Source organism: Gymnogyps californianus, chromosome 15 (assembly GCF_018139145.2).
Source record: "Gymnogyps californianus isolate 813 chromosome 15, ASM1813914v2, whole genome shotgun sequence".
NCBI lineage: Eukaryota > Metazoa > Chordata > Aves > Accipitriformes > Cathartidae > Gymnogyps > Gymnogyps californianus.
In genome coordinates, this window is record NC_059485.1 from 16,910,048 (window position 1) to 16,920,420 (window position 10,373).

Genomic DNA, 10,373 nt, shown 5'->3' on the forward strand with positions numbered 1-10,373 from the left:
AGCGAGTCCCAGAAACGACTCGTGGGGAACGGCAGCTCCCCAATATGGGACGTGGGCAGCTCTCACTCATCACCAGCTACAATTTCTCTTAAAAAGTGTTTATTTCACCAACGCCAACCGTTCCTATCCGGCACCCCACATTTCCAACAAGCCGGTTTCAGGCGAGCGTGCCGGGGCCGGCAGGAGCCCAGCGCTGGGGGCTGACTGCAGCCGCTGCCTCCCGGCGTGGCCACGCCAGCTCTGGTCTTCGGGTGCGGAGCCGAGCTGGGAGTCCCCAAAAACGACGGGTCCCTGCCGTGGTGCCTGTCCCCAGACCCTCCCCAGGAGGTCACCCCGGGGCAGGCCCCGTCCCCGGGGGGGGGGGGCCCATGCGGTGCCAGGGGGTGGTGGCCCCCCACCCCGCACGTTCCCAGGGTTCGCCCCAGCCCTGCCCCAGCGGCCTTGGCTGATGTCCTGGCGCTCCTCGGCCTCCAAAGGCAGCTGCCACGTTTCCCAGGAGGGCCGTGCCGGGCCCCTGCAGTGCGCGGTGCTCCTTAAGGGCTGGGGGGGCCCTGCCAGCCCCCCCCCCCCCCCGGGGCCAAGCACCCCCCAGAGCAGGGCCAGGGCCTGCACCCCGCTCCCCACAGTGGGATCAAGGCTGGGTCTAGACCCCACGAGCGGGGCTGCGGCTCCCCAGAGCCAGCCCCCCCCCCCCGGCCAAGATCCCCCAGGGCCCGTGCCCTCCCGGGCGAAGACCCCCCAGGTCAGCCCCAGGGCTCAGCGCCCCCCCCCCGACCCCCGCCGCTCCTCCCTCGCCGCTGCGGGCGGGGCCGCCAGGGGGCGCTGCTAGCGGCGGGTGCGCCTGGCCCCTTTTTGTCCGGCGCGGGTTGCCGTAGCGCCCATCCGCTCTGCGCCTCCGCCGCTGTGGGAGGCCGCGCCGCGCCGAGCGGGGCCGGGCCGGGCCGGAGGAGCGGCGGGAGGAGGAGGAGGGACCGGGGGGGTGGGTGGGGGGGTGTCCGTTCCCGGTGAGGGTCGGAGCCATGAGCGACATTCGGCACTCGCTGCTGCGGCGGGACGCGCTGAGCGCCGCCAAGGAGGTGCTGTACCACCTGGACATCTACTTCAGCAGCCAGCTGCAGAGCGCCCCGCTGCCCCTCGTCGACAAGGGCCCCGCCGAGCTCCTGGAGGAGTTCCTCTTCCAGGTCCCCAAGGAGCGCGGCGCTCCGCCCAAGGTGGGCCCCGACCGCCGGGCGGCTGGGGGGGGCGAGGCCTGGCGGGGCCCTGAGAGTCCGGGCAGGGTCCCCGGGGGCTGGTGGAGGCCGAGGCCCGGGAGAAGCCGGGCAGGCCCTGGGGGCTGGCGGTGTAAGGCCAGGCAGCACCCTGGGAGGCCGGACGCAGCCCCAGGGAGTGGCTGTGGAGGGCAAGGCCTCACCTCAGGAGCTCAGGACAAGATCCCTGGAGGGGCTGGTGCTGGGGGCCGAGGCCCCAAGAGGACAGGACGGGGTCCCTGGGGTGCTGGTGACTGAGGGGTTTTGGGGGGAGGGGGGGGCTAGCTGGCAAGGCCACGATGAACTGGCCAGGACTCTGGGAGACCAGACAGGGCCCTGGGGAGATGTGGTGGGCCTCGAGGCCCCTGAGGACTGCCCACAGCCTCACAGTGCTGCGGCTGGGCATGGGATGGAGCTGGGATGGGGGCCTCCCAGAGAGCAGCAACCAGAAACCGCAGCTGCTGGTGAATGTCGGGGTGCACGGGCCTGGGGTCTGGTGGGCTGGTGGGCCCAGCTGTGATCCCCCCAGCTGCCCAGCAGCACCCTTAGTGCTGTTATTTGCAGAGGGAGGAAATATTTTTTCACCCCAGTATTGCTGTCGGTCTCATCTCTCAGTTCATGGGCAGCACTTGCAGGTGCAGCAAGCACCAGTCTTGGGTATCCAAGTATTCAAATACAACCTAGAGCTTTTCAGGGTGACTGTGTAAATGCAGTGGTGGTTCAGAAAGCTTGAATATGTGTGCTGTGCATAAAGACTGAGTTTCTAACACCTGAGGGAAGCTGTCAGCCTTTACTGTTCCTGTCTTTTCACCAAAGCGGCTCTTGGTTCTTCAAAAGCCCCAGTGTATTTTGCAGCTTTGCTTTTGTTTTCTTTCAGAGATTGAATTCACTTCAGGAACTTCAGCTCCTTGAGATTATGTGCAATTATTTCCAAGAGCAAACCAAGGATTCAGTCCGGCAGATCATTTTCTCATCTCTCTTCAGCCCTCAAGGAAACAAAGCAGATGACAGCAGGATGGCTTTACTAGGAAAACTGGTTTCCATGGCGGTGGCTGTGTGCAGGGTTCCTGTTCTGGAGTGTGCTGCCTTCTGGCTGCAGGTACAGCTTCTGTGCCAGCAGGGCAGTCTCAGGGAAGGAGCAAGGGAGTGTGCCACGATGGGTAGGGCTGAACTGGGGCAGAATGTCACGTAACGGTTCGTGACAGCCGGTTGCAGTCAGCTGCTCCTCCGTGGCAGTTTAAGCTGATATAACAGCTGGCTGCTGCTGCAGCTACGTTCACCCCACATTCCTTTGCTCCAGCATGAGGAAGAGCTTTTGCCAATCCATTTATGTGCTGCACTGGCAGAAGAAAATTGGGGTTTTTTTACTGTCAGTGAAAGTTGTACTGATTATTTCCTCCCCCCGCCATGTTGAAGGGGGTCAGTGGAGGGTTCGACCAACACAGGGAACAAAACCATGGCAGTTTGTGGTCACGTTGCCCAAAGAAGCCAACTCTGGAGTTTGGGAAATAAACTGTGCCTGATGTGCAAGTTTGCGCATGGCAGAAGAGGCAAACCTCCCTCTTTAGATTTGGGCACAAAATACCTGTGTCTGGTATTCATATCCGTGAATGCAGTATGTCAGGGATCTCCTATATCTCCTCCTTTCCCATTGAGATTCCCCACTGTAGACCTTGGGAAGTGCATCTTTGTTCCCGCTGCATTTGCGGGATATGCAGAAGTCACCTGCTTTACAGAAGGGGAAGAGCAGAAAGACTGTGCTGGGAGGGGAAGGGTGGGAGAAGGCAGGCCAGTACTGTTTCTGTGGGGTCCCTCTTTTTCCCACCTGGTGAGCCTTGGTAGGGAAGGAGGGGATGTAACCTGGATGGCAGAAGAAGGTGTAGTTTTTTGCAGATTGCAGCTTTTAAGTGACATGAGGATTGCACAGAATTTTTTCCGCATTAAAAATGTCAAGTGTAACTGAGAGGTTACTGAACTAGTTCTGGTACTGAACTAGTTGAACTACAGAACTATGTTGCTGAAGTAGTAAAAGAATCTCCATTGAAGTCAAAATATTGATGCAAAAGGTTTTGATTTTAAACTATAGATATTGTAAACACAAAATATCACCATCTATTTTAATATTGTGAAATAGTAGTTTTATTTCTGTCTGAGTGGATCCTTGATATGCAGAGAGAGAGAGAGAAAGCACACTTTAATTTTGTGAAAGTGGAAACACAAATGTTGAAACAGCAAAGTGGCTGGGTGACGTGGGCAGGCACAGTGTTTAGGCAACGCAAACTTTAAAGTCGGCTCTGTAGAACTTTCTGTGACTGGGTTTAATCCGCTTTTTCTTGTGTGCCGTCCCGCACCTCTGCAGCGAACCCCTGCTGTGTATTGCGTGAGGCTAGCCCGAGCCTTGGTCGATGACTACTGCAACTTGGTGCCAGGGTCCATCCAGACGCTGAAGCAGATATTCAGTGCCAGTCCTCGCTTCTGCTGCCAGTTCATTACATCTGTCACAGCTCTCTACGACCTCTCTTCAGGTAAGTGTTTCCAAGCTGTGTCTTTCGAAGTAAGAGGTGCAGTATAATGCAACACAAATTAACTGTTGCAAGCGAATTAACTGCTGAAATTCTAAAGATGCTTGTTACCATGTAATTATTGCCAGAAACAGCTCAGGAGTCTGGCTGTTGCCTCATCTGTCACTGGGGTGAGAATAAAGATGACTACTCAGTGGCTGAAGGGCGAGTCTTTGCTGGAGAAGCAGCCAGGTAACGCCTGACACAAAGGGCAACATCCTCCACAGAGGGCAAAGGACACGGGGACCTTATTGATTGAGCAGCTCTGGGAGTGAAAGCTGATCTGCCTGGGCTGGGCAGTTGGACCTCCCTATTGTGTGTCACCTACCCAGCAGATAGACTCAGGGCTGTCAGTCCGATTCCTTCCAAAAAGGGGAGAAACACAAATTCTGAATGTTTGCAAGCTGGAGCAGGATTTCTGTCGAGCAGTGACGAGAAACACAATCAACAGCGTACCTCCAATGCACTCTTTAAATGTATGTGTGACCAGCTAGTGGTATGACCTGTCTCACGTTGTTGTTGCTCAGACACTAGAAACATGCACGTGTCTAAAATAAGATTGATTTACCTTTACTCAACGAGAGAGACAGAGAGCTCGTGGTAGACTAGGGAACAACCATACACTAAATACCAACATCACATATATTCCAAAAAAGCAAATACTATTTGTTATCAATAAAGGAAATGTTTTGCACGGTCTTCTCCAGATTGGCATTAGTGAGAGAGAGGTGCAGGCTTAGACTTTTTTTGAAAAAAGTATTTGGTAGAGCTTGCAGCATATCCTTCCTCAGTATTTTATATCTGTTTTGTGCAACCATTTGGAAGTTCATCCAACTAATTAAAAGACATGTCAGAAAGGAAATAACATGAGTTATACGAAGTAATTTTTTTTAATTCCTTAGTTTATTTGAGATGTTATTGGTGACACAAGAAAAGGAAGCTCGCTCTTCAAAGAGCGATCTGTAACTGGGCGGTCTCCACCGTGTCCTGAGGACAGGAGTCAATCACACAAACAGCAGTATCTGTGATACTCAGAGGTCTCAGAAAAGCTAAAAACTGGAAAATACCAATTCTGTATCCAGTGCACATTAGTAATTCTGTAGTCCAGATGATTTGTCCTACAGGTCAGTTCAGGTACAAAAGACCTGCCTGGATAGTTCTGTGCTGAGCCTTGTGTTGACACTGTACACAACTCGCAACAAAAGCATGTTGCTCAATCCAGTAGTCTGCCCCTGTGACGCGATGATGCACGATTACTGTGAAGTCAATGTTTCTCTTGTCTGTAGTGAAGCTGCAGTTCATGACCACCTTTCACTTCTTACTTGAAGCTTTACATAATCTCATAATCCTTTACCTGTCATGTGATTGTGTTGTTGCGTTAAGTTTTTCCACAAGACGTGCTTGTTTAGTTAAGTCTAAAAGGAAATGAGTTGAATGATTGGGGTGAAGAGAAAGAAGTGCCAACGAGGTTTTCCTATTCCCTTGCCCATTGTACTTCCTGTGGCAAGGGATAAATGGAATAAATGGAGACTGAGTTTAGAGAGAAAGTGAGCAGGTGATGGGTGGGAGAGAAGAAAATGACAAAAGAAGCTTTGCTGGGAAAGGGGATAAACGTTGGCATTTGGTAGTGTCTTCAGAAAAGGTGGAGAAGGTGAAGTTGACAGGAACATGGTGTCTTCGCTGGGACAAAGGACGTCTACCTTTGGTGTCTTGAAAAAAACCAGCAGAGTTGGGGAGGTTCTGAAATTGTAATTGTGACAGTGCAGGAAGGGTGTGTGTGAGAGATTAATTAAAGACTGCTGTCCTGTGCTTCAGTGCAAGGCTCGCTTACCCAACAATAACTTTCCTTTCTTCAGATGACCTCATCCCTCCTTCGGATCTGCTTGAGTTGATTGTTTCCTGGATCTTTGAAGACCCCCGCTTGATCCTCATCACCTTTCTAAACACTCCAATTGCAGCCAACCTGCCAATAGGGTTTTTAGAGCTCACCCCGCTGACTGGACTGATCCGTTGGTGCGTGAAGGCCCCCTTGGCTTATAAAAGGAAGAAGAAAGCCTCTCTCTCAAATGGACATCCCCCCAGCAAAATTGCCAAGGACTCGACTTCAGGAGAAGACAGAGATTGCCATCAGCTGTATTCAAAACTGCATCTAAGTGTCCTGCAGGTTCTTATGATGCTTCAGGGGCATTTAACGGAGAAGAACCTTTATGGGCGCCTGGGGCTAGTACCCTTTGACCACGTGGTTCCACTCGTTGAGGAAATTAACAGACTATCTGACGAACTCAATCCTCTCAATGCATCCAAAGAGATTGAACTGGCTCTAGACAGACTGGCTCAGGCTTTGCAAGTGGCCATGGCATCGGGAGCACTCCTGTGCACTAGAGGTAAGTTGTCAGTCGGGCTGGCAGAGACCCTGGCACGGGACTCTTTTCCTCTAGTGTGCAGAAGTTGTAAGAGCGAGTTTTGGGGTGCGGGGAGTAAAGATCAACGTGTTCACAGCAGAAGTAGTAGTTTGCTGCTCTTAGGAAGTGATAGTGCAAGAAATAGTTCAGGAAAAATAACTGGATGGGGCGGAAGAAAGGAGAGATCATTGATGCAGATGACTGGTGTGTTGCTTTGCAGAGCTGAAGAACTGATCTTCGACCTTGCCGTGTGCACAAGGGGGTTATATCTGGGTGTCTGGCACAGGGACAAATTTGACCCCTCAGAATTGCTTGTTACTATTTAAAAAGCACTGTTTAATTGTGCTTCAATTTGACTTCTCTGAGTTTGCCTGCTGGAGGAGAGTCCATGAAGCAGATAAACCCATGGGGTGAGTGTGCTAGACAAGGAATTTGAAAAGCAAACAAAAACCCTTCATCTGGAATTTCTGGGCCTTCAGCTCTGCTGTAATGAGACCCCATTACAGTGTGTATGACTTCAGTTAAACTTAGTAAAGAAGCCTGCTAATGGGGCTTTTGTCTGTCTTTCCTGTCTCTAAAACCAGTTCTTTCCGAAAGACCTGCAGAGATGAAAAAGGGCAGTGCCTCAACACAGCGCAGGGTCAGACAGACAGACTGTTTTCTTGATACCTTGTCTTGAAAACAGGCGATTTTTAGTGTGACCAGAAGGCTTAAAGCTCCCCAACAGCCAGGACAGTTAGTGCAGACCCCGGCTGCAGAGAGCGGCCTCTGCCTAAGCAGGTGCCTGAGGCTTTTGCACTGGCTGAACCAATGCTGCTGGCCAAATCTCAATGTTCTTCTTTCTAATCTTTTATAAAAGGAGCTCTGGGTGTAATAAGAACAAGCAGAAAAGTGGGGGTTTTGAGTTGATGGCTTATTTCAGCTATGTTTTTTCTTAGCTGTTTACCTGGTACATTCTGAGTGCTTGCTCTTACTGTAGAAGTGGAAGGTAATTCAGAAGTGGAAGGTAATTCAAAAATACCAGTTATTTCAGTGGTTTAGGAGCGCGTTTATCTACAAAGGCAGGATTTTGTTCTCAAGCTATTCCTGAAAGGACTCTAGCAACAGGGTATGTTGTTAAATACTGTGGTTCTAGCTATTCTGCTTTAGGAGAAGTTTGGAGATTGTAAAAAAGGTGCAAGTTCTAGTTGATAAGACCTCAGCAAAAAAACCCAACCCTTTCTTTACACTAGCACTGTTTAAAAAAAACCCAAACCAATACAAAACAGGTATTGGGTAAGCTTTGCCTTGCTTTGACCTGATGCCTTTCTCATCATAAATGCGATATTCAGTGGGCAGAGTCATACCTTGTATTTCCTGTGTCTTAGTTACTTCTTGTTAGTATATTGGTATTGCAAATTCTATGCTAAGGCTTGGTCTGCCTTGAAATGAAGCTGCATTTCCCGTACGGCAGCGTAGGTTAAATGTCAAACATACAATAAAGTGTCTGGTGTGGAAAGCTGAGGTTAATGACTGGTGAGATGGAGAAACACTTTCTCTCTTATGGAAGTTTTTGGCCTGAGAATGGGATTCTGGATCTGTTGATGACTGGAGCTTTTTCAGTAATCTCATCTTCCTGGAAAGGAGAGTGGAGAAGAAAATGCTCTAATTTCTGCTTTACCCTTATTGTTATGTCTTCTGTCCTCTTTCAGATGACTTGAGAACTGTGTGCTCCAGGCTACCGCATAACAAGTAAGAGACCTTTCTACAGCTGTGTTGGTTTTGATGCATATTTCAAGACACACACTTGAGGGCTGCTGAGACAAAATCGCCTCTAAAAATTTGTGTTTACTTTCTGGAAGTTGGCCTTTATTTGCACATTGTTTATCACGAGGGTAAAGGTGATAGACAGTGGTGGTTACTTCTTCCCTTGCAAGCTGGACTCTTGACTGAAGGAGACTTCAGTGACTCCCACCATATAGATGATCTTGCTCAGCCTGTCAGCCTGTGTTAGAACAAATGCACAGAAAGGGAAAATGAAATTACAGTGTGGAACCTGCCCCAGAGTTGTCCTATCCCCAACTCCCTGCTTGTTTTACCTGACCCTAAGCTGAACTGCGCAACTGCACTTTGCTTCTTGCCTCCTTGCAAAGAGCAACAAAGTTTTTTATTAAAAAAAAAAAAAAAAAGGGAAAGAGGGGAAAAAAAAAATCTGGAAGCTGTAAAGAGCATAATTGAATCACTGTCCTCTTGCCTCTCAGCAGTGCTGTGTGTTGGTTACGAATTGTTCTTAGAGCCAGGCCCTTGTGGGCTGGGGAGAGCCATGACAAAAGCCTTCTCTAAATAATCCTCACGCTTGTCTGAATTTCTCTCCACAGCCTGCTCCAGCTGGTGATTTCAGGTCCAGTACAGCAACCGACCCATGGCGCTCTGCCACCAGGATTTTATCCTCATATCCATACGCCTCCTCTGGGCTACCCCGCGCACGCCGCGCACCCTGCGCTCCCGGCTCACCCGGCGCTCCCGGCTCACCCCGTACAAACATTTATACCAGGAATGACATTCCCGTACCGACCCATTCGCTAAAATGCTAAGACTGTAGAGTGTACCCAGTTTCCCTTAGTTTGAGGAAGCCTTGCAGATGAAACCAAATGTTTCGGGAACCACATTTTCCTCTTTGGTGTAAAGCTGAGCAATGCCCGCGTGAGGGATCAGTCCTTCGGCAGTGGAGAAGACACAGACGGGTAGGCTGCAGTCGATTTGGATGTGGGATGCAGATACTAAGGCAGATCGTAGGGACAAAAGGAGGGGGTGGGAAGAGGCAACAGAAACTCCAAACCTCTGCAGTGTGTGGAAATTTTTTTAATCCACATTGTTTCATATAATCACCAAGGGTATGATACTTCTCAATCATGTGTTTTTCAGTAGCCCTGATCTGTTTATGGCACAGTGAGCCCAGCTAGTCTAGCTCTAGGAGGGCCAGAAAGAAAGGTGTGAGATTTTTCAAGCTAGTCCGCTCCAGCCTGCTCGTTTCTTTGTAAATGTTTGTATCTATAGCTACAGAGTATGTGTACACTGTATATTTTTGGAACACAAATGTTTGTTTCAGAAGCACAAGGTAGAGTAAAGCAGCACTTCCTATTAAAGGAAACAATTTAAGATGCGTAAAATAATTCTGCCGCTTTATCTTTCAAACAGCGATTAGAAGGTCCAACTCGTTAGGCCGGTGCTAGGGAGGGAACAAAACCCCTTCGTGGCTGCAGCGACCCATCGTCCTCCAGGCTCGGGAAATGCCCTCTTCACACGCCTCAGTCGGTGATTCATGAAACTTTGGGGTGAGATCCGGTGCGTTTAATTAATGCTACCTGGAAAACTGGCCAGAGGCTGGCTGCGGCGCACTGGCCAGCTCCGAGCGAGGCGCAGGCGGGTGCGGAAGCGTCCCGGGAAGGGCGGCAGAACTTGCTGCTCTTGGCACTACAGCGAAACACGCCGCCTAGCCCCGTTAGTTGAGCTCTTCTCTGTCACGCCGTGTGCCCTGAGCCCCCTCTGCTGGGTGAAAAAGCAAGAAAGAAGGGTCCTTTCTATACATTAGTGACTTTGTTACAAAGACCTCCGCTGCTGTTGTCCTCATGGGAGGAGATGGGGTGGCTGTGGTTACCTGGTTGCACACTGGCTGCAAAAATGGGACAGCTTAGATGGAAGCTGTGAAAATCTGATTTGAATAAAACAGCTGAGAAGGAAACTGTGTTTGCCCTTCTCTGGAAAGGGAAGGTAAATAATAATAATTAATATTATTATTATAATATGCTTTAACTTTTGGTCAGCCCTGAAGTGGTCAGGTAGTTGGACTAGATGATTGTTCTAGGTCCCTTCCAACTGAAATATCCTATCCTATCTCATCGCACTTTGTAGAGCTTCAAAACAAGGAAAAAAACTTAAAAACTTCTAATTTCAGGATTAGAGTCATTATTGGCACCAAGCCCCGGCAGTGTGACGAGTCGCCCCGGTGCCCCTTGCAGTGTAGTACTGGGGGAAACTGCGGGAGAGGTGTGCGACCAACCTGCGTCCTGTTTCCCAAGCGTTTGCGCTCAAGGATACGTCGCTAATTTTAAATATCCCCTTTAATTAGCAGCTTTAATTTCGCGCTGTGCTCCTTCGCTGGTCTCTTGCTCGGCGCTGCCCAC

The 10,373-nt window shown here is 50.3% G+C and overlaps 1 protein-coding gene across 2 annotated transcripts; it reads left to right on the plus strand.

Moving 5' to 3' along the window:
- Nucleotides 1-1,019: 1,019 nt before the first annotated feature.
- Nucleotides 1,020-9,693, plus strand: INTS15 (integrator complex subunit 15). Of its 2 annotated transcripts, XM_050906242.1 has the most exons (8): nt 1,020-1,211; nt 1,277; nt 2,183-2,346; nt 3,607-3,772; nt 5,665-5,725; nt 5,960-6,192; nt 7,902-7,941; nt 8,568-9,693. In XM_050906242.1, the coding sequence occupies exons 1-8, from the start codon at nt 1,020-1,022 to the stop codon at nt 8,773-8,775; spliced, it is 1,065 nt and encodes a 354-aa protein (XP_050762199.1). In that variant the 3' UTR covers nt 8,776-9,693. The 2 variants fall into 2 exon arrangements, with proteins under 2 accessions (XP_050762199.1, XP_050762198.1); XM_050906241.1 differs by lacking the exon at nt 1,277 and having other exon boundaries at nt 2,125-2,346; nt 5,665-6,192.
- The last annotated feature ends 680 nt before the right edge of the window (nt 9,694-10,373 follow it).